The 21,960-nt window shown below is 44.2% G+C and overlaps 1 protein-coding gene across 5 annotated transcripts; it reads left to right on the forward strand.

Moving 5' to 3' along the window:
- The first annotated feature begins 396 nt into the window (after positions 1-396).
- On the forward strand, positions 397-19,631 carry HMGXB4 (HMG-box containing 4). 5 transcript variants are annotated; one of them, XM_073324805.1, is made up of 11 exons: positions 397-624; positions 6,632-6,737; positions 7,416-7,564; positions 8,757-8,835; positions 10,127-11,118; positions 12,547-12,628; positions 13,164-13,228; positions 13,540-13,645; positions 14,182-14,351; positions 15,088-15,210; positions 19,057-19,631. In XM_073324805.1, exons 2-11 carry the CDS (start codon positions 6,707-6,709, stop codon positions 19,099-19,101), a joined length of 1,842 nt encoding a protein of 613 aa, XP_073180906.1. In that variant the 5' UTR covers positions 397-624; positions 6,632-6,706; the 3' UTR covers positions 19,102-19,631. The 5 variants fall into 5 exon arrangements, with proteins under 5 accessions (XP_073180906.1, XP_073180922.1, XP_073180886.1 ...); XM_073324785.1 differs by lacking the exon at positions 19,057-19,631 and adding an exon at positions 15,929-16,949 and having other exon boundaries at positions 543-624; XM_073324821.1 differs by lacking the exon at positions 6,632-6,737 and having other exon boundaries at positions 520-624.
- The last annotated feature ends 2,329 nt before the right edge of the window (positions 19,632-21,960 follow it).

Genomic DNA, 21,960 nt, shown 5'->3' on the forward strand with positions numbered 1-21,960 from the left:
GCTTGCTACCTCCCAATGCTGGCCCTGCCTTTTGTATGCAGAAAAACAGCTGTGGCCCAGCTGGGCCCTAAAGTTTCTATAGCACGGGGGGCTCAGAAAGAAAAAGGTTGAGAAGCCCTGCTCTCGACGATGGACCAGGAGCTGATGGCGGGGGGGGGGGGGGGTGAGTACATCAGGTGAAGCACCAGCCCTGGGCAGGAGAGGGGGGGTTGACACAAGGCGAGGGCCCAGCTGCGCTCCACCCTCTCTCTCTTCGACTGAGCCCGAGGCCTCCAGCCGCGGACCCAGCGCCTGGCGATCGATCGGCTCGGCGTTCCGCTACCGGCCGAGCGCCCTGCCTGCCTCCTGCGTCGGAGGCGCTCGGCGCTCGGCTGGTTCTCCCTGGGCGCCGGGTGGGTGCCTCTTTTCCCATTCGAAGATGGCGGCCGCAGGCAGCGGCGGAGGCGAGGCGGGAAGCGGCGGACCAGAGTGAAGCCTCCGCGGAGCCCCCTCTCCCCTGAGCGGGGCCGCCGCGCGGCAGGCTGCTCCCGCCTCCGGCCTGGGCCGCCGCCGCCGCCGCGGGGGACCCCGGGGCCTGCTCTAGGGGCAGAGCCGCGGGCTGGAGCGAGGCTGGAGCCCGCCGGGGTGAGAGGAGACGCGGGCAGGGGGCGGTGAAGCGGCCGGGCTGGTTCAAATGGAGGAGGCGGGAAAGCGGGCGGGGCGCGCGCGCGAAGCCCCGGAGGGGAGGGCGGGGCGCCGCGCTGGGGGCAAGTGCGAGGGTTGCCGGCAGGGGGCGCGCGCGCGCGCGCGGGCTGGGTGGCCGTGCGCCCCACCGAAATGCAGGGGGCACTGGCTGGGCGGATGGCTGCGCTGATAGCCCCGGGTCTCTGCACCGGGCCACTGAAACCGTGCTAATGGCAGTAATCCTGCAAGGCCATCGGCGCCCTGGAGCACCCACCGCTGCTGGGCCAGCCACAGGGGCGCAGCACGCACACAGCTGCCCGGGAAGGGAGAGACGGTCCCGGGCCCTGCCTAAGGCAGGGTGGTGCCCCGGAGGCTTCTGTTGTCCTCGTTGTTCCTTACACCGTTACCCTCCTTCCCCGTGGGCTGCTGTGAGTTCATTGCGTTGTCTGAGTGAGGGCCTGGTGCTGCAGCCCTTAGGTCCTCGGTCACACAGGTGGGCTTCAGTTGGACTCTTCGCATGGGAAAGGTTTGGAGAATGGGGACCCAAGGCCCCCGTCCTGCTAACGCACCTTCAGCACTACGTGTGCGTGTCCCATCAAAGTGCATAGGACTGCTTGTACATAAAGTTAAGCACGTGCTTTGCAGGGTCAGGGGCTTAGTTTGTGAGCCCTTCTGGGCAGGGACCTTGTCTTCTAAGCTCTACTCTTGTCTCTTCCTTTCTCTAATGGGACTAATAAGGTATGTGCATAACCGTACACAAATCTGTTTCCTCTTGGTGTTCCCCTCATCTTTCCCATCACACCCCACCGACTCTGTTGTCTCTTGACGAGCTGTATCTATGTTAGGTGCTGATCCTATAAACATTTACCATCAAGTATAATGCCTACTATCATGAGTGGTCCCATTGAAGTCAGTGGGACAGATCACAGAAATAAACATGGTGCCTTGTAGTGTTTGCAAGATGTAGCCCTTAACCTTGTAAGCTCATTGTGCGGAAAGGATCTTTTTTATTTTTCTGTAAAGGGCTGTGCTGTGGTGTTCAATAAATTCTTTGTGTGAAATGCCAAGAATATAGCAGTAGGGATATATTACCCACCACCTGACCAGGATGGTGATAGTGACTGTGAAATGCTCAGAGAGATTAGAGAGGCTATTAAAATAAAAAATTCAATAATAATGGGGGATTTCAACCATCCCCATATTGACTGGGTACATGTCACCTCAGGATGGGATGCAGAGATAAAGTTTCTTGACACCTTAAATGACTGCTTCTTGGAGCAGTCCTGGAACCCACAAGGGGAGAAGAAATTCTTGATTTAGTCCTAAGCGGAGCACAGGATCTGGTCCAAGAGGTGTATATAGCTGGACCGCTTGGTAATAGGGACCATGATATAATTAAATTTAACATCCCTGTGGTGGGGAAAACACCACAGCAGCCCAACACTAGCATTTAATTTCAGAAAGGGGGACTACTCAAAAATGAGGAAGTGAGTGAAACAGATTAAAAGGTACTGCGCAAAAAGTGAAATCCCTGCAAGCTGCATGGAAACTTTTTAAAGACACCATAATAGAGGCTCAACTTAAATGTATACCCAACATTAAAAAGTAAGAGAACCAAAAAAGTGCCACTGTGGCTAAACAAAGTAAAAGAAGCAGTGAGAGGCTGTTAGGGTTCCTTCCCCACTCTGAACTCTAGGGTACAGATGTGGGGATCTGCATGAAAGACCCCCTAAGCTTATTTTTACCAGCTTAGGTTAAAATCTTCCCCAAGATACAAACTTTACCTTGTCCATGAACAGTATGCTGCCACCACCAAGCGTTTTAAACAAAGAACAGGGAAAGATACCACTTGGAGACGTCTTCCCCCAAAATATCCCCCCAAGTCCTACACACCCCCTTTCCTGGGGAGGCTTGAGAATAATATCCTAACCAATTTGTTACAAAATCATCAAAGACCCAAACCCCTGGATTTTGGAACAATGGAAAAATCAGTCAGGTTCTTAAAAGAAGGATTTTATTAAAAATAAAGGTAAAAATCATTTCTGTAAAATCAGGCTGAAAAATATTTTACAGGGTATTCAGATTCAAAACACAGAGGATCCCCCTCTGGGCAAAACCTTAAAGATACAGAAAACAGGAATAAACCTTCCTCTTAACACAGGGAAAATTTACATAAAACAAAAGATAAACTAATCCGCCTTGCCTGGCTTACCTATACTGGTTGCAATATTGGAGACTTGGATTGGGATGGGTTAGAGAAGATGGATTTCTGTCTGGCCTCTCTCAGTCCCAAGAGAGAACAGCCAGGCAAACAAAGAGTACAAAAAAGCCTTTCCCCGCCCCCCTCCCCAAGATTTGAAAGTATCTTGTCCCCCTATTGGTCCTTTGGGTCAGGTGCCAGCCAAGTTAGCTGAGCTTCTTAACCCTTTACAAGTAACAGGATGTTGCCTCTGGCCAGGTGGGATTTTATAGCACTGTATACAGAAAGGTGGTTACCCTTCCCTTTATATTTATGACAGAATCAAAAAGGCATCCTTTAAAAAGTGGAAGTTAAATCCTAGTGAGGAAAATAGAAAGGAGCATAAACTCTGGCTAGCTGTTCTTCAAATTCTTTTTTGGTCTACTTAATTATATTTTTACACTTCATTTGCCAAAGACAAAAAATAACAGAAAAAAAACATTTTTAAGTACATCAGAAGCAGGAAGCCTGCTAAAAAATCAGTGGGGCTGCTGGGCGATCGAGGTGCTAAAGGAGTACTCAAGGACGATAAGGCCATTGCGGAGAAACAAAATTAATTCTTTGCATTGGTCTTCACAGCTGAGGATGTGAGGGAGATTCCCAAACCCGAGCCATTTTTTTTAGGTGACAAATCTGAGGAACTGTCCCTGAGTGAGGTGTCATCAGAGGAGGTTTTGAAACAAATTGATAAACTAAACAGTAATAAGTCACCTGGACCAGATGGCATTCACTCAAGAGTTCTAAAGGTATTCAAATGTGAAATTGCAAGACTACTAACTGTAATCTGTAACCTATCATTTAAATCAGCTTCTGTACCAAATGACTGGAGGATAGCTAATGTGACGCCAGTTTTTAAAAAGGCTCCAGAGGTGATCCCAGCAATTACAGGCCGGTAAACCTGACTTCAGTACCGGGCAAATTGGTTGAAACTATTGTAAAGAACAAAATTGTCAGACACATAGATGAACATAATTTGTTGGGGGAAGAGTCAACATGTTTTTTGTAAAGGGAAATCATGCCTCACCAATGTAATAGAATTCTTTGAGGGGGTCAACAAGCATGTGGACAAGGGAAATCCAGTGGATATAGTGTACTTAGATTTTCAGAAATCCTTTGACAAGGTCCCTCACCAATGGCTCTTAAGCTAAGTAAGATGTCATGGGATAAGAGGGAAGGTCCTCTCATGGATTGGCAACTGGTTAAAAGATAGAAAACGAAGGGTAGGAATAAATGGTCGGTTTTCAGAATGGAGAGAAGTAAATAGTGGTGTCCCCCAGGGGTCTGCACTGGGACCAATCCTATTCAACATATTCATAAATGATCCAGAAAAAGGGGTAAACAGTGAGGTGGCAAAATTTGCAGATGATACAAAACTGTCAAGATAGTTAAGTCCCAGGCAGACTGCGAAGAACTACAAAAGGATCTCTTAAAACTAGGTGAGTGGGCAACAAAATGGCAGATGAAATTTAGTGTTGATAAATGCAAAATAATGCACATTGGAAAACATAATCCCAACTATATGTATAAAATGATGGGGTCTGATTTAGCTGTTACCACTCAAGAAAGAGATCTTGGAGTCATTGTGGACAGTTCTCTGAAAACATCCACTCAATGTGCAGCAGCAGTCAAAAAAGTCAACAGAATATTGGGCATCATTAAGAAAGGGATAGATAATAAGATGAAAAAATATCATATTGCCTCTATATAAATCCATGGTATGCCCACATCTTGAATACTGCGTGCAGATCTGGTCACTCCCCTCTTTCAAAAGATACATTGGAATTGGAAAAGGTACAGAAAAGGGCAACAGAAATTATTAGGGGTATGGAATGACTTCTGTATGAGGAGAGATTAATAAGACTGAGACTATTCAGATTGGAAAAGAGACAACTAAGGAGGCATATGATTGAGGTCTATAAAATCATGACTGGTGTGAAGAAAGTAAATAAGGATGTGTTATTTACTCCTTATAACACAAGAACTAGAGGTCACCAAATGAAATTAATAGGCTGTAGGTTTAAAACAAACAAAAAGGAAGTATTTCTTCACACAATGCACAGTCAACCTGTGGAACTCTTGCCAGAGGATGTTGTGAAGACCAAGACTATAACAGGGTTCAAGAAAGAACTAGATAAATTCATGGAGGATAGGTCCATCAATGGCTGTTAGCCAGGATGGGCAGGGATGGTGTCCCTAGTCTCCAGGAGCTGTTAGCCAGATCTGGGAATGAGCGACAGGGAAAGGATCACTTGATGATTGCCTGTTCTGTTCATTCGCTCTGGGGCATCTGGCATTGGCCACTCTTGGAAGACAGGATACTGGGCTAGCTGGACCTTTGGTCTGACACGGTATGGCAGTTCTTTAGTTCTTATGCCATGTCTGCCAATGGCATTGTACACATTTTTGTAATATTGAGGGTTTTTAAAATTTCTGTGGTGGATGATTTTCTTAAAATATTTAAATGAATGCTGATTAACCTCTACCCCATGTGAATTGTAACAAAAATGTTTCCTACTTAGTTGGGGTGGTAGTGGTGGGTGTAGAGTGGTGGTAGGTTTGTTTTTTGTTTGGAAACCAGTAAAGCATGAATACATATTTATATTATAGTGTCAACACTTGTTTCTAAAGGCTGTAGGTATATGGAGAGCTTTACAAAACACACACAAGACAAGTTCCCTACCCCAAAGAGTTTAAACTCTTAACGCCAGTATGGTGTCATGTTTGTGTCTCAGCCAGTCAGAAAACCGGCTGCTTGGTCTCTTACTCACAGATGAAAAAAAAGTAACTTCAGCCAGGTGAGAACTGGATAATCCCTGGAAGGATAACCTGGTTTTAAAAGTTGCACTTCTACCAAGAAGCTGGTCTCTGACTGAAGAACACAAGTTGTTTTCTGTGAGATAATCTGAATTCAGCTATTCCACAATGACAAAAGGTGCAACCTCTTACCTGCACCAGGATCCCTAATAGAATGACTCAGTCAGGAGAGACATGGAACTTCCTGAGCTGCCAGAGGCTGGGAGTGCTGCAGAATCCCTAGGAAAAGGGAGTGCTTTTTCCTTCTACTTCCTCTCCTATCTCCCAAATTGGGCATCAGAATTGCTAAACTAGCCGGATGGGGGAATACAAGAATTTCAGAAAAGATGCACACCTCTACCCCAAAATCTCCAATTAATGTAGTAGATCTAAGGTCATTGAACATTGCACAGGACTGGTATCCAGCTGGGGTCCTCTCTCTCTCCACCCCAAATTCTTCATCCAAGATTCAGGGGTTTAGCATTTGTCTCTTTAAAGACCCCACCCTTTGCTACAATGCTGACAAGAAGGGGTCATAACACCAACTCTATTTTTAATTGTTTGTGTCAACATGGAAGCTAAAACAAGCCATTTGGTCACTCGTTTTACATTTTATTGAAATAAATGACATGATGTTACCAATTTGAGGTTTCATGAGGAAGAGGGGATCCTTGTTATCTCCCTGTAAAATCAAGCAACCCCTCCAAACTTTTAACATGTGAATCAGCTAAAGCAAACTACCCTGAAGTTTGATCTTTTTCTACCAATCTTCCCATCCCTTAGGTGTGAGCAAGAGCAGACAAGGAGGCACACTTCCTTGCTTTCCCTCTGCCACTTTCTTCCTGCGAGTCTCCATTCAGTTCCCCGTGGGAAGTTCCCTTTTCTCCATTATGATTCCACTTTATGGGAGGGTTATTCTCATTCTCTGTTTCTTAGACCTTGTCCTGTAGACGGGAACGGGGGAAGGAGCCCAGACGTGGCAACACATTCTCAGGCTCCTGCAGGACCACCATGGCTTATGATGACTCCAAGAAAAAAGAAGGTATGACTGCTTCATAATCTGTGAGGGTGTTCAAAAAGGGTACCCTCTACAGCCCCTGCAAGCCCATGGAGTTGAGAGAGTGGGAAAGGAAGCCGGTCTCCTGCATGGCAGTACAGAATGCAAAGCCCTAGGGCATCAGGCTGGGTTTCTGCAGCATTCCAAGTCTCTCGTGGCGTCAGGAAGTGAGATACTGGGACTAGAAAATGGGTTTCACAGGTGGCATTTCAGACTTCTGACACCTTCATTACTGAACTCTGCCCTTGCAGCATTTATTGTCCCTGTCAACTCCATAGAACAGGAATGGGGATAGAATTTAAATCTCCTTCACAGCAACATAGTAATCTCTAGACCCTGGTTTTAGTCTCAGCAGCATCCTGAGTTCCTTCTGTCTCTGGGGAGAAAGAAACCAAGACTAGGAATTGAACCTTGATCTCTTGTGGGGTACTGTACAGCACTGAGCCTTTTCCCTGCAGTTGGGGCAGCACAGCACACAAATTCCTAGTCCCCAGTATTCTTTTTTTTTTTTTGCTTGGTTGGTTGTTTTTTTTTTGTACATCAGTCTGCTTCAACTTTGGCCTCTGTGATTGTGTTGCATTTTGTGCAGAATGAATTTGCTTTCATTGTTCCTTAATTGGGTATCTTCATCCTTCCCTTTCTCACCACACTCACAAATGCTAGAGTGCTTAGAGGGTGACCGAAGCATTGACGACGTGGGGCTGGCAGCAGGTAGAACCCAGCGAGAGAAAAAACGCTCTTACAAGGATCTGCTGCGGGAAGAGGAGGAAATAGCAGCTCAGGTCAGAAAGACCTCAAAGAAAAGGTTGAAGGTGAGAAAATGCACTTAAAACAGCGGTTCTCAAACTTTAGCAACCCGAGGACCCCCATTTTGATTTAAAATTTTTCACAGACCCCCAAACCTCACCCAGGCCCTGCCCCCACTTCACCTCTTCCCGCCTCCACTCCACCCCTGCCCCTCCTCTTCCCCGTCTCTTTCCGCCCCTGAGTGCGCCCCGTCCCTGCTCCTCCCCCTTCCTCCCAGCGCCTCCTGCAGGAGGCGCTGGGAGGAGAGGGAGGAGTTGATCAGCATGGCTTGCGGACCCCAGTTTGAGAAACGTTGACTTAAAATCTTCTGCTGGGATTGGGGTGGGTGAATTTGCTATTTTCCTTTTGTAAAAATGGCCAGTGACGGACTATGGAAAGCAGAGGGAGTGCTTCACATCACTCATTGGCAGCACACACTCCTTCAAAAAGTGGTATTGATTAATTCTGAGAAGTAGTCAGGCCCAGTTATTATCTGTGATTTGTGGCCTCAGGATGGATGAGTGGGGAGTTCCTACCCCAGCCCTGAGAGGCGTGGGAGAGCAGGTATTGTAAATTTTCGTATAAAAAACAAAATTCTAGACCTTATGGTTGCATAGATAATTTACAGAATATGAACAGAATATAAAGTGATGCACTGTTGTCCTCTTGATTCTGCAGGCAGCCTGAAATGGTAGCTCTGAGAGGTATGAACTGCCCTATTCATCACCTGGAGGTGTTAATACTGAAACCTGATAGTAACCACTTTGAGCTGAAATTTCTGCTGCCTATTGTCAGTCCAGAGGTGACTAGTTTAAGATTGGGAGGGTTAAGACCTTTGCAAGTGTGGAAAAAATTGTTTTCTACTCTTTTTTTTTAATTTTCCACCACTCAAATGGAATTCCCAAACTTCATTTTAAAACTTCAGAATGGTCAATACACAGAGAATGTATTTCAGTGGTGGGCAATCTGTGGCCCTTCCCACAGCTCCCATTGGCTGGGAATGGCAAACCACGGCCACTGGGAGCTGCAGGCGGCATTGCCTGCAGATGGTCAATGTAAACAAACTGTCTCATGGCCCACCATCGGATTACCCTGACAGGCCGCAGGTTGCCCATTTAGTGACAAGAGTGGTTTCCAGAATTATCTGTATCAAGAGCCAGTATGAATTTGTTTTTGTTTCCTACTGGTTTTTCATCTCCTTTTCTTCTCTGATTTCAGGACAGCGACCTCTTCTTCTTGGGGACAGAATCTCATAAGAAGAAGAGGAAGCATTCCTCTGATGAGTTCTTCTACGGAGGTGAGAATAGGAAATATGTAGGATTGATGCTATGGGGCAGGAAGGCTGATCAGTAGGGCCCTACCAAATTTATTGTCCATTTTGGTCAATTTCGCGGTCATAGTATTTAAAAAATTGTAAATTTCATTATTTCAGATATTTAAATCTGAAATTTCACAGTGTTGTAACTGTAGGGGTCCTGACCCAAAGGGTAGCTGTGGGGGTCTCAAGGTTATTGTAGGAGGATTGCGGTATTGCCACCCTTGCTTCTGCGCTGCTGCTGCTGGCGGTGATGCTGCCTTCAGAGCTGGGCGCCTGGCTGGAAAAAAAAAATCCTGACATTTGAGAGTTTTATCTCCAGATCATGATGGTAGGCTCTGAGCAGATGTGGTGAGTGCTGGGAGGATGAACTGAGTAAGGTGTCACATGGAGTAGGGGGCCTGAAGTGATGGGGTGGTGATGATGGGGACTGGAGGACAGGATTAATTGCTGGGCAGGAGATGAGCAGATGTGGGGATGAGAGTTCCTGCAGCAGGGGCCAAAATCCCCTTATCCAGTACATGTGGGAGAGCGGGCAACACTAATTGTCACATGCACACACCCTGGGGATGGGCAGGCGTGCAAAAATCAAGAGACTGACCTAAAAACTCAATATAATAATTTTTTTAAATCTTGTGATTTTGGGGCCAATCTCATGATTTTTGGAGGTCCGACTCCTGATTTTTTATCTCTTGAAGTTGGCAATACTGCACATCCCTTTAGGTGGCTTTTGTGCTTGTTTTTTCTCTCTGAAAGATCAAGCTATGGATTTTCTTCGATCGTAAGCTCTTTGGGATAGGGACTTTCTTTTTGTTCTGGTTATGCAGTGTCTAGCACAATGGGGTCTGGTCCTTGACTGGGTCTCCTTGGTGCTACCATAGTACAAATAATAAATAATAACAATACTAATAATACTCAAGGTAATACTGGCTCCTCTGAATTTTCAGTCACATATATTCATGCCATGGGATGGTCAAACCAGGCTCTCTGAGTTTAATATGAATACTGAATTATCCTAACAGTTCATACTCGTAACTAAACAGAAGCCCACAGCTTCTGTTTCTCTGTAGCCTTGTTTCTTGTGACCAGCCTAGTGCCAGGCTTCCTTTGCAACAAGATTCAGAGGACTTCTCTCTAAGCCAGAAAGGTTTCCATTTAGCCCTGAGCACCAGGAATATTGTGGAACTCTGAACCCCTCTTCTTCAAGCCGACATAGGAGGAGATATGTCACATACAGTCTCCCCTCAGTTTGATTTATTTTGGTCTTTTTCAGACCTTTCACCTCTGGAGTTGCCATCAAAGAAGAAGAAAAAAGCAGTCTCAAGCCCAACCTCTTCTGACACGGCCATGGATCTTCTTAAGGCTATCACCTCACCCCTTGCCACGGGCTCCAAGCCCTCAAAAAAGACAGCTGAAAAATCATCCTTCTCTTCCTTTGCTGCCACTGGCTATTCAGAGAGCAAGAAGGAGCACCATAAGAAGAAACTGAGTGGTAGCAGTGGAGAGCTCACACTGGATGATGGTAGCTTCCACAAATCCAAAAAGATGAAGCCACTCTATGTAAACACAGAGACACTGACCCTGCGTGAGCCTGATGGCTTGAAGATGAAGCTCATCCTTTCACCTAAAGAGAAGGGGGGCAGCACAGTAGACGAGGAGTCATTCCCATACTCCTCACCACCAGCAGCAGCAAAAAAATCCTCCAAGAAATCAGGTCGAGATGAACAAGGCTCATTCCTCCTGGGTCATGAACTTCAAAGCTTCCTGAAATCTGCTCGGAAGAAGCACAAGCCACTGCCAGATGCACATCCACCTCCAATCCCCGAGGGATTTGTCCCTGACACCTCCCTGTTCTCAGAAGGTCATGGGAGTGAATATGACCTTTCAAGTATGGAGCCACCACTGGAATCAGGTTCATCATCTGGTGGGGAGTTGGAGGCCGGAGAGCTGGTGATAGATGACTCCTACCGGGAGATCAAGAAGAAGAAGAAGTCAAAGAAAAGCAAGAAAAAAAAGGACAAGGAGAAACACAAGGAGAAGAAGCACTCTAAGTCTAAGAAGAGTTCTGGACTCCCTGCCTCTGTAGCAGTAGCTGAAGTTATGGTGACACCACCGCCACCCCCTCCACCCAGCACTCCATTTGTCCTTCCTGTGCCTCCCCCCCCACCTCCTGTTTTCCACACAGATGGACAAAGTGAGAAGAAAAAGAAAAAAGAAGAGAAGGACAAGGAAAAAGCTGAGAAAGCAGAAAAGGATAAAGAAAAGGTAAAGAGCGGTAGCAGAAATTGTGATGTCTAAGACGCTGTGACATTGGGTAACACTGGATAAGACGCCCTATATTTTGGCCGCAGAATTAGCTACAGAACCATTGCCTTTGTTCCAGAAGCTGAGCTTTTGTTTAAAAAAAATATATTTCTAGTGCTCATTGTGATGAAAATAACCTTCAAAATTTGAATCAAGTATAAACTGAAACAGTAGGTCTCAGAGGCATGAGCCATCCTGTCCATGTCAAATGGTTTTTAACCCTGAAACCTAAAGAAGAAAAACTAAGTATCAACATAAATTGTTTCACTGTTGAAACATCAGTTATCCTGTGATATATACAACTATGCTTTAGGGCATAAACCATCCTCAGACTTTATCTAAAAGGAGAAGTAAGAAACTTCTTTTAACAAGTTATACCATAATTGCCCATTTTGGGGTTTCTCGCACCTTTTTCTGAAGCATCTGATTCTGGTTACTGCCAGGCAGGCTACTGGACCAGAGTGTCCACTGATCTGGTAAAATATGGCAAGGGAAAACAACTCTATGCTGAAGTTGAAGTATTTTTCCATTATCTCCTAAATGAAAGAAAAATAAGATATTAATCTTGTAGAAGGACCACATTCCCAGTTCCATCCTATGCTGAGAATCTAGGACATCAGGTGTCCATGGCTAATTTATAAAACTGCGAGTGGGGAAAACTTTTGACAGAGTATGAGTGGTGTGGCAGTAATCAGAGCAATGTCATCCTGCAGTATACTGATGGGAAAGATGACAGACTGGACATAGAGTAGCTGGATTGTGTCAAGAATTAAGCAGGAATAACCCAAGTGAACCAGCCCATAACCACTCTCGCTCAGTAAAATAGGCTCTAAAATTACATGTAGGATTTCACTGAGCACAGATTGGCAACTGCCTCTGCCACCACAGTTGCTGTACTGCTAGTGTCTTACTCCTGTAGAAATCCTAGGACTGGAATAAGAGATGGTGCTATTTGTCAGGACTGAACTGAAAGATCTATGTGACATCCTAGACCACATCTACACCACGAGCTTGGGGTTTACTTGGCGCAGCTCCGCCATGCCTCCACTGCCACTATCTGTGCTACTGAGGCCATGCTGCTATTTATACTCACACTAACTCAGTGATGGCTAGCACAAGCATGTATACTTTAACAGGGGAATTGCACCCCTCGCTCATGTGGTAGACATAGCCCTAGGAATGGAATAAGAAGTGGTGCTTCGTGTCAAAATTGAGGTGTGTCAGCAGAACTGGATGTTGATTCTGAACCAGAATAGCAGGGGTTGCCTCAGGTCAGGAATTAAATGTATTGGCAGAGATCTTGCAGGAGTAACACAGATTATCCTTAAATTTAAATAGGTCTCAGTATAATTAAAAATCTTCCTTGTTTTCTTTTCTCCTTGTGATTAGCCAAAGAAGAAGAACATGTCTGCCTACCAAGTGTTCTGTAAGGAATATCGAGTGACTATTGTGGCTGAGCATCCAGGGATAGGTAAGAGAATAACCTAGCCTCTTCTTCTGTTCATATACGTCTGTCACTGTGATAGTCCAGTCAGATTGGTTACCAGGGCGTATCCTTGTTTTGTCCCAACACCCACTATTGATGTTGGAGTGCAAAGAGTCTGCCAGGATGCTTTAAATAAGAGGCAGCAAAGTGAAAAGGAAAGGCTCCCATGATCTAATATCATGGTGTTTCAACCCAACTGTGAATTTGGATAACTTCCTTTTACTGTGAAACTGTCTCCGATAGTATGTTGTGCAGCCTCCCATATACACATGTTCCTCAGTGGAGGTGTATTTGTCCAGCATCCACCTGTTCCTTTTAGGTTGAGACTATCGGAAATAGTCTCCAAGCATGGGTAGTTCAACTGTGATACAGGCTGTTCACTAACAGCATATGCATGGGCCAGTTTCCTGAACTTTCAGTATTTATACAAACTTTCCACTGTCTTCTCTTTGTTGATTTTTATATTTGATTTTTTTATTAACCTTTCCCATTTTATTGCTACCTCCCCTTTTCCTCCTAGATTTTGGGGAGTTGAGCAAAAAACTGGCAGAAGTGTGGAAGCAGCTGCCTGAAAAGGATAAACTGGTACGTATGCCCCTGGATATATTTTTTTGTAAAATAAATTCTCTACACTAGCTGCCTGGATCCTCTCATGCTGCCAGCTTTGCTTTTGCAGTGTAGGTTCCCTGGGTGTTAAAGTATGGCAAATAAATGTGCAACCCCCTGCAGTAAGGGAATTGGGTGCTCTCAGCCCCATAATAACAAAAATGTCCAGTTTCTGCTTGTGAGACTTGCTTAGCCAGTCAACTATCCATAAAGTCACCCCATCTCTCAAATCCTGGCAGCAGGTTTGCCTAATGGTTTGAATCCTGCTTTTCTTTCCGTGTTCTGTGCAGGTTTGGAAGCAGAAAGCTCAATATCTGCAGCATAAGCAGAATAAAGCAGAGGCCACAACAGTGAAGAGGAAGGCAGCTTCATCAGAGGGTGCCCCAAAAGTGAAAGGTAATAGCCACACCCCATTTGCTCTAGTCCTTGGGGAAAGGGGAGAGTACGACCTGTGCATTAGGGTATAGAGAGAGTGCCTTCTGCTCTTTCCCTCCTCCTTCCCCGTGACTTTGGTGTGTGATTATTCTCTAACTCAAAAATGATCCCTATAGAGAACTGAGGAATGGTGTTAATAGGTTTCAAAAGGGCATTCTGACCAGCCATAAGCTATAAATATGGTACCATTCATACAGCACATTGATGATGGAGTATGTAAAGCAAGAAGGAACAGGAGAGAAGTTTTTGTAGGTGCTAGAGGCTGGAGTTAACAAAAACAAAGGGTATGGTTAGTTTAGCATCTGTTTAATGAGAGAATCTCCCACCACTTCTATATTAATATTAGTTATTAATACAGCGTCAAGAAGTGGGGTTGGTGCTTTGCATAAGTATGAGAGAGACCCCAGCTCCAAAGAGCTTACAATCCAAACAGACTTATCAGTAAAGGAATAAGAAAGAGGAGATGATAAGATTTTTTTTCCCCCATCTATTTTAAGCTTCCCCAGCAGGTATGCTTTCACCTCATAAGAAGTCCCCTTCCAGCACTGTGGTGTTATCCTCCTCACCAGCCAAAGCCCCTGATACAGATCCCATTGATGTAGCTGCACATCTACAGTTGCTGGGTGAATCTCTGAGTCTCATTGGACACCGACTGCAAGAGACAGAGGTGGGTACAGAGCCAGTACCAAATCAGGGAATCTCATTTGTAATCCCAACATAACGTGTGTAACCTGGACTCTAAACTGCATTAGGTTTAATGGGTAACAGTATAGTCTCACTCCCACTGTCCTGCATGCTTTATCACAAATAAAACGTATTTGAACTGCTTTTCCCCAGTGTCCCAACTGGGATTTTTGTACAGGGGAGTAGCTCCTGCCTCTGTAAAGGTGAAAACCTCTTCCTTCACAGAAGGATGTGGAAAAGTAATTCCCCGCTCCAAAAATTATGTTACCTTAGGGCAAGCCTAGCTACAGTCTTAGCTCCTTGAGCCCAGAGAGGCAATATTCTTCACTATGCTTCCTATTTCTGGGTTGGGGTTTAAGTATCTATTATCGCAATAGATGATAAAAATCATAAAAATTGTGACCCTAATAAGCTCCAGTACTCTGCCTTTAATTTACTCCAGTACTCTGCCTTTGTTTTCTGTTGTTTCCCACCCTTTTCCTGTATTTGTACATTGCCTATTGAGATCCTGTTGTAAACTATTTGGGTCAGTGATATATATGTATGAAGTATATCACATGGCTTTGTTATGATACAAACAATAGATAGAGAAGTGGGATTGGTGGATAAGACCAAGAGAGAGCTTGTGGTATCTTTGAGAGAATAGATTTTTATGGTGATGGGATTGCAGTCTCCACTACTTATACCCATTCAATTCCTTTCTCCTTCCTTATTTCCAGGGGATGGTGGCTGTATCAGGAAGTTTGTCAGTACTTCTAGATTCTATTATCTGTGCCCTGGGCCCTTTAGCATGCCTGACCACACAACTACCTGAGCTGAATGGCTGCCCTAAGCAAGTTCTGGTGAGTTCCTTGTTGTTCTTATTTCGGTGCTAGACCTATTTGTCTCCATGGAAAGAGAGCTGGAGTCCTGACTAGCATGTCTTTGTGACACTGGTGAGTCTCTACTGCTACACAGGTGGATAAATAGTTCTGCTAGTGCACTGTTACTATCAGGGCTTTGGAGAGGAGCCCGCGGAGCAGCTCCGGAGCAGTGGAGCTGCAGGTTTTTGCCTGGAGCTGGAGCGGAGCCGGAGCACAGCTCCAAAGCCCTGGTTACTTTGGGAAGGATTTATGTGTGGGGAATTCACTGATAATATGTGCTGTAGGATATTGTGCATTAGATTTTCAGTGAAAGATACAGAGATGCTAACAGTTCAAGGGAACTTAACGTAACCTTTATTCCATTTATTGCAGTACTTGCAGCTCCTGTTTCTCAATGACTGAAACAGTAAATCTGGAGCAAATAAAACAACTGTGCATGCCAGACATCTTAATAAGCTCCAAGTTTGCATAAGAATTAAAAGGCCCTCTCCAGCTGGTATATATAGATACACACATTCAGTTTTTCTGTAATTGTGTAAATATCATTCCAGTGACCCGCAGTTAACTCTTAAGACCAGAATTCCCTATGTGGAGGGTGGGCACCTCAAAATATGTGAGTAAACTCCCCCAGGCAAGGGAGGCATGTGGTCTGTTACTTACAGCTTTTGGGTTCAGAGATACATATTCTCTCCTCCAGTCCTAAACAACACTTCAAAGTGAGCCCTCGTTTGGCAGCGGGCAACTTGCAGCACCAGTGCAGCATGGTGGCAAATGCAAAATTAGAACGTGAAAGCAGAGAGAGGGACAGAAGTCACAGCACCAAGCAGGGGAGAAGACCAAGGCAGAGAAAAAGAGAGAAAGGGAAGGAACTGGAATCAAAAAGAGAAAACATACCCAGTAAAGTACACAGAAAATACTAGATGAAAAGCAAATCTGCCAAGGAAGAGAAAAAATATATTTGGGAAGAAAATGGAAGATAAGGCAAATTGTCCAGGGCATGATGTGAATGATCTTGGTTGGGAGGGTGGCCCAGACACTGACTCATCACAGGAAGGGGTCTCTAACAAAAAAAATAAAAAGGTGTGGCAGCTTCTGCTGTAAACTCCCACAGTGGCCATGGGCACATTGCCTAGTATGTCAATCAGGTGCTGCCAGCTCAAGCCATGGCTATATAACCGTTGGACAATGCAACCTCTTGCCAAAAGCGTTCTGAGCACTGGCACTCCCTCTCCACATCATTGATGGGGCTGGAAACTGGAACCTCTTTTTAGTTCTGTTAAGAACGAGGGAGCTGTAGGTAGGTTAAGGCACTAATCTTTCACTTCTGGAGATGTGAGCTCAGACCTGGTCACAAGTGCAATTAGTCTGGTAGTTCCAAGCTAGTTTCCTATCTAGACATTTGTCCACATCAGTAAACGTGCTTTCGCCACAGTAAGCTAGAGTTGGCAGGGTTTGTGTGTCGTGTAAGGTGCTGTTTATCTCTTCAGCCAGTAGGTGGCATTGCTAAATTTAGAACCGATCAAGAGACTGCCAAGATTCCAGCCCCTCGTTCTTCAAGCATTAACAGGAATGTGTATCGAAGATATTGCTACCTGAAATTTATCAGCCAAAACTTTTTCAGCAAAGGGTGCAGATTCGGCAACACTAAAACATTCTGCAAATTTACTGAATGATTCCTTTTTTAAAAAACCAGAAAGCGGCAAAATGTTTCATTTTGACATTTTCAAAACTAAATGCTTTGATTTTTCAGTTAGAAATGACTTTTTTCCAAGTATCCTTCAAGTTTATATTTTAAAAAATCCCAAACACTAAAAAATGATTGACATTGAAATGAAGCATTTTGTTTTGGATTGAATGAAATATTTCGTTTGACCGAAAATGACATTTTTTCTATTTGCTGAAAATTCTGAAAAAGCTTGTTTAGAGTCCATCCCAAATGACAGGTTTCAGAGTAGCAGCCATGTTAGTCTGTATCCGCAAAAAGAAAAGGAGTACTTGTGGCACCTTAGAGATGAACAAATTTATTTGAGCATAAGCTTTCGTGAGCTACAGCTCACTTCATCAGATGCATGCAGTGGAAAATACAGTGGGGAGATTTTATATACACAGAGAACATGAAACAATGGGTGTTACCATACACACTGTAAGGAGAGTGATCAGGTAAGGTGAGCTATTACCAGCAGGAGAGGAAAAAAACCTTTTGTAGTGGTGGGCCATAATCAAAGTGGGCCATTTCCAGCAGTTGACAAGAACATCTGAGGAACAGCCGGGGGGAGGGGGAATAAACATGGGGAAATAGTTTTACTTTGTGTAATGACACATCCACTCCCAGTCTTTATTCAAGCCTAATTTAATGGTGTCCAGTTTGCAAATTAATTCCAATTCAGCAGTCTCTCGTTGGAGTCTGATTTTGAAGTTTTTTTGTTGAAGAATTGCCACTCTTAGGTCTGTAATCAAGTGACCAGAGAGATTGAAGTATTCTCCGACTCGTTGTTGAATGTTATAATTCTTGACGTCTGATTTGTGTCCATTTATTCTTTTACGTAGAGACTGTCCGGTTTGGCCAATGTACATGGCAGAGGGGCATTGCTGCCACATGATGGCATATATCACATTGGTAGATGTGCAGGTGAACGAGCCTCTGATAGTGTGGCTGATGTGATTAGGCCCTATGATGGTGTCCCCCTGAATAGATATGTGGACACGGTTGGCAACGGGCTTTGCTGGGAGTGGATGTGTCATTATACAAAGTAAAACTATTTCCCCATGTTTATTCCACCCCCCCCCCCCCCACTGTTCCTCACACGTACTTGTCAGCTGCTGGAAATGGCACACCTTGATTATCACTACAAAAGATTTTTTTCGCCCCTGCTGGTAATAGCTCACCTTACCTGATCACTCTCGTTACAGTGTGTATGGTAACACCCATTGTTTCATGTTCTTTGTGTATATAAAATCTCCCCACTGTATATTCCACTGCATGCATCCGATGTAGTGAGGGGTAGCTCACGAAAGCTTATGCTCAAATAAATTTGTTAGTCTCTAAGGTGCCACAAGTCCTCCTTTTCTTCATCCCAAATGAGTTTCTTTTCCTTTTTTTTTTTTTTTTCCGGAATTGCCAGAGAACTGAAAAATCCATTATTCGCACAGCTCTAGTCTGAGGCTTCTTTTGGGTAGCCAGCCACACCTCTGGAATTACTGGTGTGCTGCAGTCATAGACACTACAGGTGAAGTCACTGGAACATGTTTACTGAGATGCTGAGGACCACAACAATGTCCTTTAGGCTGCCAACAGCATTTGCAAAGAAAATCCAGGAGCTAAGACAAACTTTCTTTCACTCTCACCTTATTTCTGAAATATTTTCCTTTTTTCAACTTTCATATTCCAAATTCTAGCAGAGTTTTTCATGAGTTTGTGTAGGCAGGGCATTTCTCCTGGATTCCCCTATTCCATCACCCTGGGTTGGGTCCTTCCTCACTGAGCTTCCCTCTGGTGGATGTGGGCTGGGTATGGATTGCTTCCCAATGCATCTACACTGCTCTTAGCACTGGCCAGGTGGGATGAGGAAGCACTATAACGCACTGTGAGTGTTTCCCTTACCTCCAGGTGCCCCACTGTGCTCTCAGTGCCTGAGACTGTCTTTCAGCTAGGTCTCCTTGTATTTCCAAAACGCCGAAGGTTAGCTAACAGTACTGGTAACTTCCAAGAGAATGACAAGATGAGGATCTCCACATCCCACAGCTCTGTTACACTGAAGCATTGTTTCTGTAGGATTTAGAATCACAACTGATTCTTTTAAAAAATGTTAAATGTTCTCTTTCCAGTCAAATACACTAGACAACATCGCCTACATCATGCCTGGACTCTGACAGGAAAGGACCCTGGGATGAACCTGCTTCCACGTTACCGACTTGTGTACATAGGCGCTATACCGGCACTCTCTAAGGGCTCCGTGTGTAGGGTTTTAAAGTTTTATATCTGTATAGTATATACATAGGATTGTAACTATTTTACTTTTATTAATTTTATGAAAAGTTGTGACATAAGCTGAGCAAATCCTTTCCTGTTGGTGGGAGAGACCTACTCAATGTATTCTCCAGTCAGAAGGTTTTTGCGTGGTTGGAGTTCATAAAACTTTTGATACATCAGCCTTAAATTTAAAGAAGCCTTTTTGGGGAATTGGCCTGAGCACAGACTGTCTGTTAATGGACAAGTGCACAGGCTTGTTCATTTTGGACCAAGCAATACTGCTGGACTCATCACCAGACCTGTTTCTAACTTTATTGAAATGCACTGCTTTGGGGGAGGACTGGATGGCTGTCAGAAGAAAGAGGCTTTGACCTCTAGGTCATTTCTTCCAACTCCCAGGTCATTAGTGTTACTGTCTGCTGACTGGCTGGTAGCTTGTGTTAAAATAATTGTGGAGATGGTGAAGAATCTGTACTCTTCTAGTGGACTTGTACCTACATCATCATCAACACTAGATGCCAACCTCAGAAAAGGGCCAAAGATTGAATGGACTGAGGAGAATGAACCACCCTCTTAATTCCTTCAGATCAGGGCTGTACCACCCTGATGGGGATGAGAGGGCAATAGGTGGGAGAAACTTGCACTGCCTCTGCCCATCTGTACCTGTTTTGTGGGAAGAGGACTTTGTTTCTAAGAGTGTTGATCCTATTTCACCAGCAGTATTGAAAAAGAGTTATGGAATCCTGGTGCTGCTGGATTATCTAGAGACAGTGCTTAATGTTAAAGATCGAAGAGATTCTTGCTGAGTGGAACATGGGTTGGGTGGCCAGATCCCACCTGAGCGCCTTCTCCTCTAAAGTGAGCTGCGGGAAAGCATTTGATTCTCACATAGGTGTGCGTGTGTATGTGTGGTGTATTTAACTTTTGCCAATATCTGTAATAGATTTTAATTTATCCTGTATATTTCTGTATATATATATATGTGTGTGTGTGTGTGTGTGTATATATATATATATATATATATATATAAAATTTAAAAACAAAATAGCTTTCCCTCCACCAATCGTTTGTGGAAAATATGAATCAGCTGTGCTCACCCCCCACCCTACAGGAATTAGCTGCTCCTGTTGTAGCAGGCATAGACTGTGCAAGAGGGAATAGCAACAACAGGATGTTAAGCCCTTGTGAAGAACAGTGTGTCCAGGGATGTTGGGTGGAAGCTGAAATGGAGACCTGTTTATTCTGGCCCCAGCCTCCCCATCCCTTATAATTTATAGGTTTTAAAGTAGCAGAAGGAGGACACTTTTGCTTCTGTTTTGAATTCTGGATTCTCTTTTCCGTGGCAGTTGGAAGTGAGCTGTATCTCAATATGGCTGAGCTCTAAATCTGTCACGATTAAGCAAATCCTTGGATGTGTAGAGGGAAGCTTCCACCCAATCCCCTCTACTGTGTATTTCCCCAGCTGCACGTACATGGTAAATGCTGTCTTGTAGGGCTTCCTCTCTTCCCAGTTCAGTGCTGCTTTGTTGATCAGTCAGTAGGGCTGGACTGGTGGGTGAAACAGAAGGCTCTTATAGAGCATATAGAAGATCTGGGCCTAGGCCTCAGACCTAGGCATACACATCTCAAAAATATGTGGCTAATCCCAAGCGGCATTTGAGGGAGGTAGGGGTGAGCAGAGAGATATTAGTGGGCTTCTGAACCCTCACCAAACCCTCTATTCTAAGAAATGGCATAAAACACCTGACTGTGTTTCTAGCTCTCCACAATGGAGAGCACTGTAGTGAGTGATAGATACTCAGATCTCTATCTAAGGAGCATAAGGGGATCAATCAACTATAGCTTTGCCATCTATATAACAAACTCTTGAAGAGTTTTAAAAAGAACCAACCACACACACAAACCCTAATGTATTGTATTTTTATTTAAAATTTGTAAACATTTGTATAATCTGTATCTTGTGGTATTTGGTATTAGAGGGGAAACTTTGGACTGAGACCTGTTTTTATATTTTTGTTATTTTTCTTGCCATTTGGTCCAGATTGCATTACAGTTGTATAAAGAAACTTTTGTACTGTACTTACATATAATTTTTTTAACATTTGGAGTTTGTGTCATTATTTTGTATTTATATCTGCATCTTCTCCCCAACAACACTGGCTACTAGTGTTTAGTATTACTAAATAGTGCATAGTAGTCTGTTTTATTAGCCTCTCCTGTTCTATGGACACTGTGTTCCAACACCTCATTTCTAATAGCACAATCTGCTTGATACATCTCTTGAAAATTACTGATAATTTAGACCCCCTACTCCATACTTCTTAGCGGCATCAATGAGAGACATGCCTGAGAGCTGTCATCTAGCATTGCAAATGTCCCACTACTGAGCCATGTTCCTGCCCCTGTGACCTTCCCTGCAGCTCAATTCATGTGTTGCAAGCAAAATAGTACTGGCGGTTCAGGATCAGTATGGTAAACCACTAGTTACAGGAATAGTAGGATCACATCTTGTCATTATATTCTTTAAAAATTCTGTTTTCGGGAGCTGAGAAACTCATGGACCAGTTGCAGCCTCAGAACTCGTATGTTGGGATGTCTCAACCCATGATGATACAGAATATGACACTTCACCAACGCAAACTGTATTTTGTATTTCAACACAAGTTGACAAGAGATAAATTTTAAAATACATAACCACCTACCCTCACACATTTCAACATTCCAGGAAAACCACATTAAAAGAACTATTTAATATGTTG

This window comes from Lepidochelys kempii, chromosome 1 (genome assembly GCF_965140265.1).
Source record: "Lepidochelys kempii isolate rLepKem1 chromosome 1, rLepKem1.hap2, whole genome shotgun sequence".
Taxonomy (NCBI): Eukaryota; Metazoa; Chordata; order Testudines; family Cheloniidae; genus Lepidochelys; species Lepidochelys kempii.